Genomic DNA, 20,264 nt, shown 5'->3' on the forward strand with positions numbered 1-20,264 from the left:
TATTTGTTTTTCTTTTTCTGACTTACTTCATTCTGTATGACAGACTCTAGGTCCACCCACCTCACTACAAATAACTCAATTTCATTTCTTTTTATGGCTCAGTAATATTCCATTGTATATCTGTGTGCCACCTCTTCTTTATCCATTCATCTGTGGATGGACACTTAGGTTGCTTCCATGTCCTGGCTATTGTAAATAGAGCTGCAGTGAACATTGTGGTACATGACTCTTTTTGAATTATGGTTTCCTCAGGGTATGTGCCCAGTAGTAGGATTGCTGGGTCATATGGTAGTTCTGTTTTTAGTTTTTTAAGGAACCTCCTTACTGTTCTTCATAGTGGCTGTACCAATTTACATTCCCACCAACAGTGCAAGAGGGTTCCCTTTTCTCCACACCCTCTCCGGCATTTATTGTTTGTAGATTTTTTGATGACGGCCATTCTGACTGGTGTGAGGTGATACCTCATTGTAGTTTTGATTTGCATTTCTCTAATGAGTAGTGATGTTGAGCATCCTTTCATGTGTTTGTTGACAATCTGTATATCTTGTTTGGAGAAATGTCTCTTTCTCTCTTCTGCCCATTTTTGGATTGGGCTGTTTGTGTTTTTGATATTGAGCTGCATGAGCTGCTTGTAAATTTTGGAGATTAATCCTTTGTCAGTTGCTTCATTTGCAAATATTTTCTCCCATTCTGAGGGTTATCTTTTCATCTTGTTTATGGTTTCCTTTCAGCACAGCTTTAGAGTCTGAATTCTAATGTCTGCACACAGCCTTCTCGTTTTTCTTTCCTCCTTTCTTTTCTTTTTTTCTTCCTTTCTTCCTTCCTTCTTCCCTCCCTCCCTCCCTTCCTTTCTTCCTTTTATCCAGGCCTCCCTTTTTTCTTTCTTATTTTTTTCTTTTTAGTTGAAAATTTGGGATTCGATTTTGAAGATCACCTTCTAAAGAAACTCATAACAGACCATGCACAGAATATGTCCTTAGTTAGTAGGAGAGTCTGGGGTTTTTTTCAGAGACCCTCTATTGACTCTCTGAGTTGAAACAGTTTAGACTCAACATAAAATATGCCTTGTTTACCCAGGCTCTTCATGCTCTGCATACTGTTACAGTCCTTGAAGAGCTTGTCAGTGACAAGTAAGATAAATGAATGAAGAGGACTTTACAAGTGTTTAAAAGCTAAGTATAGCATGTGCTGTCCACTACTTAATTAAACAGACCTGCACTAAACTAAGTAACTTTGTGGTGGAAACTTCTAGGCCCTTCCCTTTCTGCAAGACCCCCACCACCTCCAACCGTGCTCAAGATGTTAGAAATTTCTTGGTTGTCTGCAGTTGCTAATGTGTTAGCCTAGGTTTGAAACCATCGTATTGGTTAAAGCATTAAAAATTAGTGTGGATTGTGGATAATGACTTTTGAATTTATATTAGGGCTTGGTCAGCAATATGGACTCCCTTGGGGCTCGATCAAGATTTTATAATGTGTCTGAGTTTCATCCTTTTCACAGAGAACTTTAAAAAAAAAAAAAAAAATGAGCTGCTTCTCTCATCAGCTCTGATTGGGGTCAATGTCCAGAGAGTCAGAGCCCATTTCCAACTCAATCTTAATTTTTATCATAAAGGAGTCAGTCTTTATGAATCTGAGCAGTAGGGTAGAGTGGTTACTTAGGAAGCTCTGGCATCATAATCCCAAATCTATCATTTGTATGATCTTGGGTAAGTTTCTTAGTCTTTCTCAGTTTCTTTCTTTCTTTCTAAATACTACCACTGCTATTATTTATTCTACTTTGACTTTCCCTTTTTACCCATGCATTACAAAGGCATTTTTCTCAAACTTATCCCACAATCTCAGCTCACAATATTGTAGCAAAGAAGGCAAATAGAGCTGTCATACTGGTAAGCCTCAGTTTCTTTATCTGTAAAGTGGGGATAATAGCAGCCTCTAGTAGGGCTGATAGTAAGGTCATATGCATTTGAGTTGCTCTTGGTTCTTCTGGGCTTCTGCCCCTGTGATAGCAGCTATTAAAGATTTTGAATATACCCCTCCCCGGCAACCTACATCAGAGCATTGGTGTGACTGACTAGAAGAGATGACAACAGCAAAGTGCTGTGCTTGGCGCACAGCAAGGGCTAGGAAAGCCTAGTTATTATCACTGATATTCACGGGAGGCTCTGTCTCACAGTGCCAGCCTTCCTTCTGCTACTATTAAGGATACTAACCTCTACATCATTAGAAAAGTACATAGAACTCTTTCTCTGTAAATAATTCTGCCCCCATGGGCTGCATTGGGTGATAGAACAGAGGTGGTGATAGCAGAACAGAGTTGTTGATATTCTCAGCTATAATTGCTGCCCATAACCCTTTGGGGAATTCCTCGGGTTCCTAAGGTGACAGCAGGAAGTACTTCATCAGAATAATCTCCCTCCCTTGCTTTTAGAAGGGAAAAGAAAAGAAAAGAAAAGCTACCAAAAAAGTACAGTAAGGAAGAAGAACAGATCAACATCTATTCATGTGGAGTTTGGTTCATGCTAAAACATTCTTTCCTCTCTTGCCCATTTTATAGATACAGGAACTGAGGCGCATGGAAAAGTGATTCAGTTTGAGTCACAGAGTGAATGTTTGGCAGCAACAGTGTTAGTGCTAGGCCTCTGTTACTTGCCTAAGAAAGTTGAGAGATCTGTCTCCCTAGGTAATGAGAAATCTCAGAACTGTCCATGAAAAGGCCTGGTAGTCACAGAAATGTTAGTCCTGTGCAGATCTTAGACTTTTGCTGAGATTCCCATAAAAACAGACCCAGAGACAGGGATTTGGTGCAGGTAGTTTATTTGGGAGGTGATCCCAAGAAGCATGGTGAGAAGTGATACAGGGACGTGAAAGGCAGATAAACATGTATTAATGGGTAGTTTCCCAATGTAGTCAACCAGGGCTGCACCCTGCTGGGGACCTACTGAGAGATTCTGGAACACACCATAGTATGGTCCCACTAAGGGACTGGGGGTGCTGGTTATTTATCCATCACGTCCCTCCCTCATAGATTGAGGGTTTTTCTAAGGGCATGAACTGCCCAACTCTTCTGTCTGCCCTGTTCCCTGGCGAAACTTGCCCCTGTGATCAGAGAAAGACCTCATGCAGAGAGAGGTGCAGGGGCTTGAGGTGGGAAGATAACAGCACATCCAGGACTGCCCATTCAATCTACAGGTGACCTCCAGGGTGGAACAAGAGGGTATGGGAGGGGCACTGACTTCCCTATAACAATTAAAAATAAAATAAAATAAGGGTACTTAATGAGTAGGTACAAAAAGAGCAGCCACACCGGCCATGGTGACTACTAATGTTCTGTCTATAAATAAGGACTAAGGGAAAACGGCTTCAGCAAAGTTGGGGGGGGAGAGTCTCATCAGTGTCCTGTTTGGCTGCAGATGGACGGGAGGAAGGACTGATGAGCTGAATGGGTCGGAAGAGGTCAGAGCAGTTTTCAAGGCAGGACTGATGCTGCAGCAGTAGATTGTGTAGATATTTGTAAATACAAAGGTGTCCAGAGCCTGGCCCGTTTTCCCAGAGATGCCATAGTTTGACATGTGTGAGCATACGGCTATGGCTCTTCTTAACTTCTTTCCAAAATGCCCCAAGCTGGTAAATTCTGAGAAATAAGATAGGAATTATCATCTCCAATATTTTTCCTGCTCTCCCCACATCCAATAAAGGAATGAGGAAAGCACCATCCCAACACACACACACACACACACACACACACACACACACACACACACACACATGCGCGCGATGTTTTGGGTTCCAGTTCCCCTCATTGACCTGTTTTTCCTCTCATGGCGATTAGAGAGTGAGTTTACCATGGAATCTCCCCAGTCCACTCTTCCTTCTAGCCATGTCCACACCAACTTTCAAATCTTGGCTCAAGGGTCATCTGACCTATGGAGCCTTATTGATGTCACAGCCCTTAGCTAGAGGGGATTTCCCCTGCCTCCAGACACGCAGGTAAACCAAGCCTTTCTCCTTGTTTTTCTTCTCATATTGTGTTATAGTCCATCCTCTAATTCCTCATATATTTATCTTTGCTTTGTTGCATGCATCTGGCCTGTGACCTTACCCTTCATACACTACCGTAGGACTCCGGAGTCAGAAACCTGGGTTTAAGTCCTGTTCTTCTGCTCACTAGCTGAGTGATCATGGGCTTGGTTTCCTCAATTGTAAAAGACAGCTCATAAGAATAGCTATCTCAGGATTCAATGAATGCATTCTGCTCAGACCCTTAGCCTGGCACGTAATTGTTTTAGTCTTTATGGTTGCAGGAGTTTGGTGAGTGTTGAATGAATTTCTGTGCAATGTCCACAGTAGAAGGCAGACGCCCTTCAGTGACTCTTACTTACTCCCATAAGGTTCCCTAATGCAGCATATTCCCCTAATAGTTTCTTCACCCTCCTGCTTCATTTTGTCCTGCAAGAGTGACCCAAGCATTGGAACCCAGACCCCACTCAGTTATGATTCATTGCCGTGTGGGCCTGGTGGATGTTCAGGAAATCCCTTTCCTTTTCACTGTTCAGTTGTTGTCTGGTTTTTTCATCTTTAACTCAGAGACAAGAACTGTTGACCTTGCTCTAACTTCACAGAAACATGACCAGTAGAAGAGTTCTGGACTCTTTCGGATTTCCCTGGCAGGAAAGAGGGAGAAAGAAAACCTGAGAGAAGAAAGTGTAATTGCTATTGTATGGTATTATCTCCATATCCCATAGCAACAAATCTTATTATATATTTTTTCTTATTTAAACCATAGTCATGAAGGTTTTATTGTTAACTTGATCCAGATGACTGATCAAAGCATAGTTCATTATTGCCACCTTGCTAAAATATTTTAAAGGCAGTTTTAATGTTACACTTTTATGTCTACATATTGCTGTTAAGCTATTGAGTCTGTTTCTAGTCAATCAAGGATTTTCATTTTGTTTCAAGAGCTCCTTGGATAAACTCTTCAGAAATGTCAAGAGAGATGGAGTATATGACACCTTTTCACAGATGGTGTTCATCAGGGATTTTAGTTAATGGATACAGTTTCAGTTTTCCATGGTTGACTTTGGGTGCTAATGGAAGTATTCTATAAAGATTCCTGTTCTTCCAAACGCTAGATGATAGGAAGGAAATGAACCCCATAACACTCCCACACTCTTTATTCTGAATGATGTAAGTACCCAAAGACAGGGAGTACTTCAGTAGGTCCACTTTATTCAAGAACAGAATATTTCTCAAACAAGAACAATTTGACTTTTGTAACAGCTCCGAAACTATACATTTAGCCTGCTCCCTCACTCCCAAGAACAACCACCACCAAAACCAAATGCACAATAGGGAAGGTTAAACTATCACATGAAGAGTTACATACTCACCTGGCTCGTCATAGATGCTAATTGTGTATTTTTTCCTTTCATCTGTTCCAAAGTGGCCTGTTCATTCCTTCGTACATTTACACATTTATTCCACACACATTTACACATTTATTCCACACACATTTACTTGCTACTTATATACCAGACTCTGTGCTAGGTGGTGAGTCCAAGGGTAATTCACACCTAGTGCTTCCCTCAAGAGAATTTCAACCTAGTGACAGAGAAAGCCCAGAAAACACATGACTACTTACCATTCATTGACATAAGTGCTATGATGGAAGCGGGTGGGGGTAGGTACAGCATTCTGGGAGAGGCAGTAGAGGGGCACTTAATCCCTTCTGAGGTGGACTTACGGAAAGTGGTTCTGGAGGTGGTGGTGTTGAAGCTAAGACCAGAAGAACTAATGAGTATAACCCAGGTAAAGGGGGAGAGAATAAAAGGCATGACAGGACCAGAGATCAGCCTGTCCCAGGGCAGGGAGGGGAGGATAGGCAGCCGAGAGGTGAACAGCAGTTACCTCACAAGAGCTTCATAAGCTACGGAGGAGATGGGGCTCTTTCCTGAGGGCAGTGGGGAGCCTCTGAGGAATCTAAAGCCAGGTCGTAACAGAGGTCTGATGTCACTCTTGACTACAGATTGTGTTCAGTGCGAGGCAAGAGTGTAGCAGGAGAACCGTTAGGAACCTATTGCCCCAGAGCAATAAGTTGGCGCCTGGAAGAAAGAGGAAGTAGAAAATGAAATCTGATGAGATTTGTCTCAGCAGTCATGACATAATACAGTAAAACGAATATAACACAGTTAGCCAGGGCGAACGTGTCAGGTCAGCAGTTTGGTAAACCCTGAAAAGGAAATAAAAATGGGCTTCAGTGAATTACTAAATGAGGCCATGAGTTGCCAAGTGCAGAGCTGTGGAAAGCTATCTAGTTCCAACTCTATATTAGCTTTCCCGGGATTTCAGTTATGACTGCCCCGAGGATTTGCTGTCTAAGGCTTTGTGGTGGGCACCTTGTATATCTCTGATGGCCACAGGGATGTGAACCATCACCTGGTAAACGTGTCTGGAAATATTTGAACGAATAGTATCCTTGTTCCAATCCTTCTTTAAATTTTCTGCAGTTTTTCTTCCATCCACCTTTAGGGAATGTTATTCATGGCTTTCTATCCTTCTAGACCATTCTTGGTGTGTTAGGAAACCAATATAATTGTGTGGAGATGAGGATAGGTAGTGTAGATTGAAAAAATTTTTTAAGAGATCCATTTCCAATTTCACAGTTAAATGGGCAGGATTTGGTCAAACTTTTCTACGGAAGGGAAAACTAGCCACCAGCCTGTAAGAAATCGGTCATAGTTTAGGGGACGTGCTACAAGCAAGATAAATAAAAACGGTCTAAAATATCAGGCTAAACTCGCATTTTTCATCTCCATTTCACACTCTTCTCTTCCAGCCCAGACTAATCAAAAGAAGCCTCTTCCGCTCACAATTGCTCTGTGTACATTTCCCCCAGATCTGGTATTCACATGAACAACGTGGTTTATTTATATTTCAGCACCAAATTGGAAAGATGACATCATTCATTTACAGTCTTTATCCCATGACATGCCTATTCTCCAACACCTCATTTCAGCAGACACATTTAGGACTGCATATAGCATCTTGTTTAGCTTGTACATTCTTTTATGGGATACAGTTCAAAGGTAGGGAACTTTAAGCTTGTCGCTGGTAAGAAAATAATCTCATAAAATCACAGGAGCTTCCCCAAAGGATAAGGGCATTATGATGTTTACAATAGCAGAGTTATTATTTGTTCATTTAGGCTTCATCATTCATTCTTGGGCGAGTCCCTTCCTTCTTGACCATAGCAGATCTTACAGTTCCCTTCAGACTTTTAGAATTCTATTAGAAGAAACAGTTCCAGATTTATTAGTTCATGAGTTCAAAAGTATAGGCTCCTGACACTACTGGAATTTTAGGTGTAAACGCTGAATTTCACAATCTCGTGTATGAGAGATTCCCGGATAGGGGAATCTCAGTACTCGGTCGGCAACAGCTCCACTGACCTGCTGTTTCTCATAAGATGTAACTTGTCCATTGGGTCTTCTGACACTTTAAGTGGACAAGTGAAGGATGGAAATGCTGTCAGCTGCCAACGGTTGCCTGAGATATTTTAATTTGATTTTTAGGTGGCTCTTTCCCTCTACTTTTATTGTTTTTATCCATATACACGCATGTTTTTACGTCCGCTCTGGGGCCTTTCAAATACTGTACACATTTTTAAAAAATGGAGTGAGTAAATCATGAGACATCCGCTGTCACATAGAATTGCGACGTGAGGTGTTTCCAAAACATTTATGAGAAAGCTATTTCTACCTGTTCGGCTGTTGCCTTTTTTGCTAGCAACACGGCTAAGAGAAAAGCCTAGTGATTGAGAATTGGAAGGCCCGGAAAATCTCCGTGTTCTATGTCAAGAAAGAGCCTCTGGGGGCTGACATCTGTGCCTTGATTTCCTAGCTATAAATGAAGATAGTAATAATTCCTCCCAGGAAAGTTTTGAGGTTAAGTTAAGATCATACATGAAAAATACTATAAGCGTAGACTGCTAGGTCCAGAATTATTATCAGAGTATTATTTATATTACATAATAACATTCCAGCTGGCTGGGGGCTCTGCCAGCCTCTGACTTCCAGCTCTCTTAAAGTGCTGATGGCTTGGTGTCATGAGCCACCAGTGGTATTGTTATGGCAACTCATGAGATGTTCTCAACTCTTAGTGACCTTCCCTGGCTAAGGACAGTCATGCAGCTCGCCTCTAGAATGGCAGCGTCCCTCAGAATTATGGCCCCTTCTTTCTTTCAGTCACTGGTTGCAACTGCATGCATAATGTTATCTACATCTGCTTGGCCCTGTGTTAGATTCTGGAGAGAGGCAGATGAAAGAAACAGCCTCAAGTTTACTGACAAATGGACAGATAAATCGGTGGTTAGAGAGGGGTGGTAAGTAGGAGGCACACGTCACCTGCTCTCAAGGGTGGGGTCAGGAAAAGGCCAGACACAGAAGTTAGAAGCAAGGGAAGGTGGCTGGGGGAGGTGTCACAGGCAAAGGAAACCACATGTATTAAGAAGGAGAAGTGTCTTCCAGTTAAACAACAGCAACAGTAATAGTAATAACAGCATGACTTTTATCTCAAGCCCATTACGTGCCAGAGCCTGGACTGACTTGAAGTCCATCTCATCATTTTCTCCTTAGAACAACCGCAGGGAAGGGGGTACTATTACTCCCATTTTGAAGTTGAGGAAATCGGGGCACAGAAATAGTTAACTCTCAGGAGACCACGGAACCGGCAAAGAGGTGGAGCGACACTTGAGCCCAGACGGCCTTATCTCCAAACCCACACGTGTAGTCCTACATTTCCTGGCTTTCCCAGCTGGATATTTTTATCTGCCTTTTTCCATGGTCTTTAGGCAGTTTTCTAGATTCTGTGACCCTGTTAGGTCGATTGATCCGTGGGTCTCTTTCTTGCCCTACATAATAAAACAATACAATTCTATGGCCCTTGGGGTTTAACTCTGACACCTAGTTGTCTCATGTGACAAACATAACAGGGAGTAAAGCTCTTCTCCATCAACTTCGCTTTTTTTTTGCTTAATTTCTTCAAAGAACAATATCAGTTAAAATGTCCATCGAGTGCCCTTTCCCTGGAAGTCATCATGGTAACAAACCATCCCCACCAGTGTTTTTGCATTCGGCAGCTTTTAAGTGGATTTCTCGGCCTCGTCTTGCAAGGCCACTGTTTGTCTGTAGTTCTGTGTCTCCATCCAGGCCTTTTCCATCTTTTCATCCAGGGCTTCCCTCTCTTGCTTGCTCTAGGGTGTAGGATGTGACCATTGACGATATGGGATTGCAGGCTTACTCCGGACCTCTGTGATCGCTTGATAACATAAAACAAAGCACTTTAGTATGTGTCCATTTATTGCCTTTTAAATCTCGTGGGGGAAGTACACTTATGGCTCTGAATGGAGATCCAGCAACATAGTGGCTTCAAGGATGTGACAAAACCTCTTTCGCCAAAGCTCATGGCATGGTGCATTCTTTGTTAAGTTTCAGTGTAACTAAAAATGAGAACTGTTCCTAAAAAAGGAACAAAGGGAGCCCTATAGGTGCTGTAATTATGCCCTGAGTCTCTTTGGCTGGTCTTCTAGCTCCTGACGGAATCTGCCCTGGTTTTTGTTCTGTGCAGACCCAGAACAGAATGAAGCTGATGGCGGACAACTATGATGAGGACCACCACCACTACCACCACCACCACCATCACCACCACCACCGATCTCCTGGGAGGTCGCAACATTCCAATCACAGGCCCTCTCCTGACCAGGTCAGTTTCATTGCCGCTTACCTCCAAGGCCCCTTTTACCCTTTGGATATTCTAAGATAAAATAAATAATCCTCAAGAAATAATAAACAGCATAAAGTGATACGTTCTTTGAACTGAAACTAATAGCTTTGGTATTTATTTCCATCACTCAAGGAATCTAAATGTTTTCCTTTCTCCTTCCTCTTTAAGGTTTTGTCTGTTCTTGTTTATGTTATGCATTTTCTTTCCTCCTCTCCTTTCTTCTTTCATAGATGTGTAGTCTGTTGCTGGCTCAGTATCTAATGGTGGCTTACTTTGGAATGTCTCTTTCAGAGTTTTAAGAGAAAGCACTTTGTTTCCATGAGCTTGGCAATCAGAGAAGCCTTGAGTTTGGTGAGAACAGTCCTAGAAAGTTCCTTAGTGATGCAAATTAAAAGTGGGGTAAAATAACATGAAAAGAAATCAGTTTTGCTTCATTTTAGCCAGTGAAGTCAAGGGGTCCAGCTTATTTGATTTGGACCCTATCTTCTCCCTTAACTAAGTAAAGAAGTGAAGAGATGGATTGACAAAAACACAGCCCTCCTGTGGTTTTCAACGATATTCACATTCACCCACCACATGCAAAAACTATTTATGTTTAGCATTAACACTCTTGAAGGTAAATTTTGTGGAAATTATGAAATTAAATGCAAACTAGCAGGATAATATAATCAATATTGACCGTAATTCCTCCCTTATTGTACTATGACCTTTTTTGAAAGTAGTTTAACGTATACAATAAATTTTAAGAGGGATGGGGTCATAGGTAATGGAATGGAATCATCTGGGTAAGTGTGAATACCTTTGTTCTATATTTCTAAATATGTGAGGGAAGGGTTTATTTGAATTACCTGTATGAGGAGGGGTTTACCTGTTTGTTGGAGGAAGGAGTGCTTACTGTACTCCTAAAATATTTTTTCAGGTGGCTCTGTTTCCTTTTTACCTCATGTCATTCCATCCCATAGGAGAAGTTAAGATTCCAAGTCTCCAAGGTGTTTTCCCAGTAGAGCAACTCCAGGGGGCATCATTTATATAGTACACAACATAAAATATACCCCCTGGAGCTGTGCAGTGAGGTAGCTCCAATCGGAGGGCTCCCCGCCCCCAGCTTGGCCCTATCCTTGTACTGGGAAACATTTGCCCTCAGAGACTTCAACCCTGGAGAAGATGTCCACATAGGACATCTTAGTTTCTGAAGCCAAGTGCAGAAAGACACTGGTTTACGTCATTAGCTCTCAAAAATGGTTCTCAGTTTGGAGATCAGCAAAATGGAGAGAGAGATTAATTTTATGTCATTATCTCATATGTCTGTGGTTTGGGTCTGATTTGGTTTTATTTATTCAGTTCTCATCCCTCACAACCGCCACCACCTCCCCACACTCACCTGTCCCAGTATACCTGGCATCCTGCTAACTAATTCATTCTCACTCTTGATCCCTGCCCTTTGCTCCTTGACCTTCTGCCATGAGGTGTAAGTGTAAGGCTTTATTGGTGCTAGAAGGCCATCCTGGAATTTCCCCCAGAGAAACAGGAACACAGAGCACTATAGGGACGGAAAGAAGGTTTGGAGGCAAATTGGGGAAGTGGTTTGCACAAGAACCTGCTGAGATAACCGTCTTGTTTCATCACGGAGACACATACACTAATGTGTCTTGCTAGAAACACGGCACCAGTTCAAATTTACCTTCCTTGTGAGTGATATTTTTTACAAAAGTTAGTCTCCGGATACCTTTCCAGAGATCTTTAATTATTAGACTAGAGTACTTGCCTGTTTGGTTGACCCTCTTAAGTTTGTCTACAGACACTAGAGGTTGTCATGGGGCAGAAATAATTGCTCAGGGGTGGTGCCCTCCACAGAAGAATTAGCATTCCTTGAGGAATGTCTGACTGACATACCTGGGCAGGACCTCTGGTACGCATTTCTCATTGGCACTGTTAGGAAGGGGGTGATGACACTCCACTTTCACATTCTCCGTGTCAGTAACTACTCTAAGCAAACCATGAACATAGAGGCAGAGAGCCTCATCCTCTTCTACAGATGAAAAATCCAGGCCCTGAGAGGAGGGGGTCCTCAACTGACTAGAGTCCTGCTGCTGGGTCTTTGCTTCTTCAGCCGATACTTGGAGCACATGTTCCACGCCGGCCACTTTGCTGGGCTTGGGGAAGAGGATGATGGATAACACCCCTGTATTCAAGGGGTTTGCTGTCTGGTTTAGAGCAAAAGTCTGATGTCTCATTCAGTTCTGTTCAGGATCTTGTCAATCAGAACCAGACAGATAACAGGTAGTTTTAACTTAATTAGGGGGCCCATGACTTAGGAACCGCAGTGGGGTTCACTGTGAAAGTGAAATACCCTTAATCAGAAGGATAGCTTTGTGGTTTTAAACTGGAGTCAGCTAGGCTGTAAAGTTCCCTTGGTGCACTTTTTCAATCAGAGAAGGAGGCTTAAGTTAGGAGCCCTGGTAGGAATAGGTTGACTCCAATGATGGAGATGGCAAGATCCCCTGGGCTGGTTGCCCTTTCTGACTAGGTATTCCAGGTCTTGGACAGTGATGCCTTCCCCTGTACGGGATTTTGAGATTCATATTCACCAACTCATCTATCAATATGTGCATTGTTATAAATCTAAGTAAGTCCCAGACTGTAGCAGTTATTGAATGGCTGGGAAGTCTTTCCCCGTTGATTGTAAAAGCTACACATAATTGTGTAAGTATATATATTAATATGTATGGAGTGGAACTGCTTCTTTGGAGAAAGTGACAGCTTCATATCAGTATGTGACAACATTAGAGTCTGAATAATGGATTGATTTGGATGAGATTTAAATTAACCACTCTTGATGTTAATTGAACTGACTTAAAGGGGAAAGGTCTCTTCCAGGGATTCCTGATTCCCTTCCCATGAATCTTCCAGCCCTGACCTTCCTGTGGCCATGAGGCTGACCATCTGTATCTTCTAGAAGAGGGGCTACAAAATGTTGACATTGCCTTTTGAGCTTTATTAAGAGGTCAGATACATGTGAAAATGAAGAAATATAAAAAATCAGCCACTTTTCTACTTTTCCAGAGAAACTCATTTTTCCTTAGGAAATTCAATTTAAGTATTGCCAGGTACTTGCGGAGTTAGATTCTTTTTCCATTTCTTCCCTCTCCCTCTCTCCTTTACTATGATTTTGCTTTCTCGGGAGAAACTGAATCCAAGGGTTATAAGTCTAGACTGGGATTTCCCAAAGTAACGTTTGGAACATTAGTCCCATGAGGAAAGTCTTGAAATAAAGATTTGGTGGGCAAAGAATTTTGGGGAAGTGCTGTGTATTATAACGCGATCTTGGAGAGTCTTGGTACAATTAGCAGATCAAAGGATCTATAAAGCCATATAAGAAAGAAAGCTCTCCAATTTTATGTAACCCGGCATTTCCCAGATTTATTTGATCATGGAATCTTTTTTCTTCTTCTTCTTTTCTAGTAACATCTGTGCTCTGAGAAATACTGTTCTCAGAGTATCAGGTGAAGAAAGAGACTACCCAGTTTAAAACAGGGCTGATCCAGTTTCCATCAGTGTTTTTCACCAGAAGGTGAAGTTTCAAGGCAAATTTTCCTTATGCTTTGCATAGCAGAAAATGAGAGTGTTCGTTTCTTAGGATAACTTTTCTTCAGACTCTAACATCTGAGAATGAGTTATCCCACCAAAAAAATCAATAGATTGGAATTAAGGGAACCATTACAAGAATGAGGACCCAGGAAAATAAGGATAATCATAAATACATGGCTCTTCAGAGATTGAAAATGAGTGTCATAAGGGGAAGAGGATATGGAGAACATGTAAGAGAAGTCAGTCCAACAGCCTAGACCCCCTACCCAAGAAAGGAACAGTTAATATTTGGTGGCCTGTGACCCCCAGGACAGCCATAGTCGTTGAATATGTTCAAGCCGAACATTCAGAGAAACACCAGTAATGCCTTAGGAAATCCTTCAAACCAAGAAGCGGGCACAGAGGCAGACAACAAATATTTCCCATGACACGAGCTACTGGTGAGCTTTGAGAAATAATTAAGACCGAAGAATAAATAGTACATGCTGGAGACTCATTCGTGATTTTATTTTATTGAAGTTACCGAGTCTGACTGATTTAGAAAAGCTCAGTGGAAACGCAACTTCTCCTAAATGCCCTCTGTACCTGTCATTGTCACTTTCTGTCATTTTCTTTAAGTAGCGTCTTTCTTTGTCTTACCATGATGCCAAGATTTTTTACTTATTTTTCTAGGCATCGTATGCTTTTCATAGTCATATTTCATTAATCTCCTTCCAGGGGCTCCCAGGTATGGACTAATAACCCCATGGATAAGCAAAGTATGGCGTCAGGTGAACACCACACTTCAGCCAACTCAAAACGCCAGGCTTGTTCAGACTGCCGTTTGGCTTCCAGGACTCACACTTCTGTCCTTCGGTCTTGAGTTGGATGTTGGGTCTTTAAGGACCTGGATCTTACTGCTTTTTTGTGTGCAGAATGCACCTCCGTTTGGTAAAGCATGTGCCATTCTGATTCTAATTTGTGGGGGCCTAACTGGCAAAAACGTAAACGTTCTTTTTGGACTGGAAACCCCAGAATATATGGCCACTTTCCAAGCCTAGAACTTGCCTCTCCTCTCTCTCCCTCCTTCTTTGAATGGAAATTCTCACTCACAGGGGTTGGAAAGATCAAGGCATTTTGACCACCTTGAAGACTTTCAGATCCCAATTGAAATTTAAATTTCACATTTTACTTATAGAAATCTTACTTCAAAAGGAGGGCTGCGGAGTCCAGGAGCATGGAGGCATAAGACTTATTAAATTGATTAAGGAAATTTGGGGCCGTATCTTATGTCATATTCGTACTCTTGGTTACGTATTGCAAAGCACAGTCACACTTGTCTGGCCCACAGTAGGCACTTGATAAATGTCTATTGGATGAGTTGTTCTCGTAGTACCTTTGGGAAATAGGGCAAATGGGAGTATCCCCATTGTACAGATAAAGACGCTGGAGCTTAGAGAGGCTGTTCATTTTTCAGAGTCACACACCTGAAAATCAACAGGCCCAAGAGAAGGGCCTGAGTCTCTGAGTGCTGTACCCTGGGGGCAAACCTCCTTGGATGTCAGTCTGGATATATTTATGCAACCACATGTATTAATATGGTTGCATGGCTACAATATTGATTTCCTCTAGAATGCAAATGTGTGTTTTCCCTTTCCTGTCCAACTGTAGCAGATTTTCTCTTATTTTGCTTTATTTTCCAAATTTGAATTAAAATGTCATCCCATCAGTTCTCCTCCCATTTGCCCCAGCCTTCATCGACATTATTTCCATTCTTCTGTTTGTGACCATTCATTTCTTTCTCCCCCATTTCCCCTTGCCCTTTTACTCTTCTCTCTTCCTGCTGTCACTGTGCCAGTGAAAATGTGGCCTCTTACAGCTCTTCCACGTCCCTAGAGTCACAAGAGTGAGATCCTCAAGGAGTAGAGAGCCTGGCACAGAGAAGGAGGGGAATTGCTCTAGGTTACAGCGGGCCCTTGGCAGTGTTACCAGGACCCACATTCTGTTGCTTACTCATTCATGAGCCTCTGTACACACAAGGCCTGGGACAAGTCAGGCCCCCAGAGCAGAGCAGAGGATGCTTCACTTGGCCCAGGGCTGCCATCACATCAGCCAGGGCTATTGGAGTACTTTCAGATAGTGACCTTATTGTGGCAGAAGCTGGGTTCTCTATTTTGCATCCTCAGAGGGTGTCTCCTCTGCTAATCTATTCCTAGAAATTGGATTGCCCTAATCCTAAATATTACCCACTCCACTCGGCAATTTTCGGAATCTGCCTGCAGATGTAAATAGTGATCTTGGGTCCATTCTCTGTTGCTCCTGTTTACTGTGTGGTCCCAGCATGTGTTGGCTCTCAGCTGAAACATGAGTTTGTACCACTGGACACATGTCAGAGCACTGAATGTCCACTTTCATTTTCTGCTGAAAATTCCTGTAGAATTCTGCTTGAGACACATGTTATTTTCCCATAAGCCATCAAATAACTTGTTCACCAGAGAACCCAGACCTAGATTTGGCTTTCTTTTCAAACTAGTGGTCGTGAGAGAGATATACAGATCGTATTTTAAGATATAATGAAATTATCCCAGTGATTCTTGCCATGCTGACTGCACCTATGCTCTCTTCAAAGAGGCTGCAACGCTCGCTACGTTGGTTTTGAGATTTCTGGTCTCAGAACATGTCCCCTCTACCCTCTTCTTTCAGGCAAAAAAGCCATAAGGTAGAGTTAGTTCTGAAAATAAAGGTTCCTGCTCTCTCTCCTTCCCACCCCCGTCCATGCTGCATACTCCCGAGCTCCCAGATTGAATTAGCCAGTGTCCTGCAGAGCATTCGCATAGGAGGGGAACTGCCAGCCGTCAGGTCCTCGTGGAGGTGTGGCTGGAGGCAGGTGACATTTCCAAGCCTCGTGTTTCTTGGCCCCAGATCTGTCTTGTAACCGCACCCACCCTCCTGCTTTTCTCTTCTTCCTCTTCCTCTTCCTCTCAGGGCCTTGAACTTTATGTTTGGTTAACAGGAGTTGCTGGAGTCTCATTGTCCCCCCAGAGAAGAAATAGTCCCAGCATTTCCTCCCTGGGCCCTGTTACTTCTCAGAAAGCCAACTCAGGGCCCTGGGATTCCCCACTTGCCCTCTCTGTGAAATGCTGGTTGGGATTCTGTGATTGATGCCCTGCTTTCCTTGCACTTTCACCAACAGATTAGCCCAAGTGCAGCCCTTTGAATTCTAACAAACAGACGAGGGGTTTAACTTGCTCCATTGCCCCCCAGAAAATGGATTCTGTATATGGAGTTGTTATTCCTAGCTTTTGCTTAGGGAAGGAAAAAAAAAAAGAATTTATTTTATGTTTTGAGGTTAAATGAATGTGGGATAAATGTATACATAGTGTCCTGTGTGTATATATGTATGTATAGCTATATGTCAGACGAACTGAGGACGTTTCCACATATGGAAGAATTTCTCAAGATCATGTTTAACTAGAAATTTCTCTCCCTAACTTCCCCTGAGTGCGTGTTTGAATATACATTGTATATACATATATGTATGTGTATGTAAATACATTTTCATGTTTCCTACATAGAAGAAAAATTAACTACCACATATCAGAACTTACCATAGTTTCAGAACAAACAAAAAAATTTTTGTTCCCCATGACAGTAACCTAATAAGAAAAGTTACATGTCTTAGGGTTTTAATATCAGTTTCCCATCCAAGCTAGTATGTCTGAAGCTTGACTGAACAAGAGACGATAGAGGTTTTTTGCATTGCAAATCTAATTTCATGGACCACCTCTTGGAAGAAGCCTTTGGGTTTTGGCTTCAAGTAGGGATGAAGCCTTCAAATTCAAAAACCCATGAAGAAACCTCTTGTTGGGCTGATGTTTATTGGATGGGATAAGGGTTCAGAGATTTCAACTGTTCCCACTCTTGGGCCAGTCCTCTGAGAATTGGAGTCAAAGATATCCTGGAATGCAGTTTGAATTAAATCTTGTGAGCCACTTGCCTCTTTTCTTTTTGTAAACGATAAATTAATTTTCAAAAATCAAAATATAATTGACCTTTACCATTGTATTCATTTTAGTTATACAACATAATGATTCGATATTCGGTTATATTATGAAATGATCACCAGAATAAGTTTAGTTAACATCCTTCAGCACACGTAATTGCGAATTTTTTTTTCTTGTGCTCACTTGCCCCTTGTCTGATGCTCCTTTTATCACAAGTAGATTGGAAGATGCTGTATTTAAAACTCAACAGATTTTTTTTTTAAGTGCATGAAGTAGAAAGATAGCTCAGATGCCGTTTTTTTCTTTCTCCCTCAAAGACTAACAAAAATCCCCAAAGCTACTAAAGCACGAACCAGAGGAATATGTGATTTCTCACCATTGGGAAATAAAGGTGGCAGTTTATTTGTTCGCTTGTTTTTAAGAGCAGAAGCTCTGGAATGACCCTGTCATGGCTGTCTGTGAGGCCACAGGTAAGGAAGGAAATGAGGACAAGTGTCTGAACTGTTGAGGGAGGTATTTAACTGCTCCTTCCTCTACTAGCAGTTGCGTGCTCACCCAACCATTACAGCCACAGGAGAGGAGGGGGGGCGGGGCTGATGCAGCCCTCAGGCAGCTGGCTTTGCAGAGGAGCAGGTTATTGCCAAAGCTCTTTAATCTGGGTGTGATGTTAATTCCTTACATGTAAGCACATGAGGGCACGATTTGATAAACCCTGCCAGGTAGGGTCTTCATGTCTGGGAAAAAGGCAGAGCTGCTTAATGCATCAGGATCCTCCTCTTAGAAAAGGATTTTTCCTCAAAGGCGATTTGAGCCTATTGAAGATTCCAGTCTTACTCTGTTTCGGGTAGAGTTGTTTTTCTCCCCTTTCCCTGATTCCTCTTAGTTTTAAACCTTGTTTGCAGTATTAGGGTTTCATTAAGAGATTTGTTGCAGCGTCTTTGGAGTCAGCAGGGGTTTTCAGACACAGTCTACCCTCCCCAGCTTGTAGACGTAACTCATCTTGGCCACATGGAAGCATTGATTCCTTTTCAACTTGCTGCTTTAATCCAGTCACATTAGTCTAAGAGGCAGCTCTTCAGCTCCCCCTTTGAAAGGGGGTGGCCAACCTTGAAAGGTCTGGAAGCAGGGAAATCCATTTTCTATTGCTAAACACCGATGCTTCTCCTTTTTTCTTGAACCGATGTAATAAGGATCGTGTTGGTCTTCCATACCCCAGGCACTTGCAGCACTCAGGAGATGAGGAACCACAGAAAGAATGTTTCTTTAAACATTCTTTAAACATATACTGCACACCCACAGATTCTGAAAACTACCTTATTTATGGAACAGTAGCATTTTAAAAATTGTTTCAGCATCTATATATTAATGAACTGAATAAACCCTAGCTTTGAACAGCCCAGAGATGTTAAAATAACTAAGGGTAGTTTAATACACTATCACATCCTTTTTACGTACAGCCTTTTGCCTTTGGTCTTAGGGCAGTATCAAATAACGTGTTATAATAGTGACAAACTATCAAATGCTACCAACAGGGATGGTGTGCCCAGTTATATTTGTATACGTCTGTAATGTCTACAAGGTGGTTTAATTTACATTCTCCAGTTTAATTCACACAGCAACCCTATGAAGTGTCAGGGTCTTCTGATCCCATCTTCTTCTTGAGGCAACTGAGGAAGTGAAAAGTCAAGAGGCTAGGCGGGTTGGTTGCCCACCAGCCAGGAAACAGCAGAACCAGAATCTTGTTAAAAAACACACTTTTCACTGTTTCACAAAGCCAAGCGTTAATGACTGATGGATGAGGGAGTGAAAATAAAGCCTGTCTCCACCCCACCCCTTTTTTACGGCTATCTGGCAGTGGGTCAGCTTTTAGCGGATGTTGACTTTGGGCTCCGAAAAACTATTGTTGGCCAAAGTACAGCCTTCCAGCATTTCCATCTTCAGCTGGGAGAGCGGGCACCACGCGCTAGAGATTGGTTTGTTAGAATTACTTGTGCTTGAAGGAAATAGAAAACTAGTTTCTTCAAGTCACCCTATAATGATAGTCCAAAAAATTGAGAAAGATGCCACATTAGGAGTGAAGGAGAATGCCCCACAAGCTTCTCTAATATTCTCCATGGCTTGGCAAAGAAGGCTTAGGTGGCTGCCTGCCTCAGGGGGTCCCTGTGAGGTGGACTTGCCGAAAACCCACCAGGCCGCACCGGCTCGCAGCCTCTGCCTCTCCCTTGAGAAACAAGCCCATGTGTCTTTTAAAATATCTTTTTAAAAGATATCTTTTCAAAGATATCATTTTTAAAATGTCTTTTAAAATGGGATATCGCCCATCATGTTGCCCCTTAGCCAGTGCCGTTCAGCTCTCTCCAACTCGGGTTAGAAGAATAGATCAGGGGTGCCGCTAGTACAATGAGAAGGGGACGGAACCATTCTGGGGAGAAACAAGTAAACGCGACCTTGGCAGCCCTAAGGAACTCTGGAATCCAGGCGGCCTTCTCTCTCGGTGGAGTGGAGTCATTCAGAAAAGCAAGGACCTATCCTTACATACTTACTCATTTGAAAATACATGTTAAATTCCCACATATGCTGTGAGGCAGTGTGAAGGGAGTGGAGGTGCTGCCTTTTCCCTCAGGGACCTTGAAATTTGCTGGGGTGCTGCTATGCCCTATCAGGGACAGCTGCTGTGTGCATGTGAGGTTCTCTTTCTTCCAAGAGCCAGAGAGACCCCACCTAAGTTGTACCGTCCAGCTCCAGCCAGGACCTTCAACAGCTTGCAAAAGGGCAGTGCAGAGTCCTAAGGACTTCAGAGCTGAGCTAAGCAGAACCATCAGATGTTTTCTGGGGCCAAAATGAGGCTTCTTTCTGTGGCTTCAAAGTTCACATGTCAGGACAGTGTACCTTTGTGGTCAGACAGGCTGAA

At 42.5% G+C, this 20,264-nt stretch overlaps 1 protein-coding gene across 1 annotated transcript in view; it reads left to right on the forward strand.

The window, feature by feature from the left end:
* The window catches only part of ERC2 (ELKS/RAB6-interacting/CAST family member 2), a gene marked incomplete at both ends in the record, with an annotated part of 834,864 nt that overhangs the window by 724,319 nt on the left and 90,281 nt on the right, over nucleotides 1–20,264 (forward strand). Inside the window, one exon of the mRNA XM_082849011.1 lies at nucleotides 9,627–9,761. Coding sequence (XP_082705137.1) covers nucleotides 9,627–9,761 — 135 coding nt within the window. The remainder of the gene's footprint in view (nucleotides 1–9,626; nucleotides 9,762–20,264) is intronic.

Source organism: Leucopleurus acutus (assembly GCF_964270905.1).
Source record: "Leucopleurus acutus genome assembly, chromosome: 10".
Classification (NCBI taxonomy): domain Eukaryota; kingdom Metazoa; phylum Chordata; class Mammalia; order Artiodactyla; family Delphinidae; genus Leucopleurus; species Leucopleurus acutus.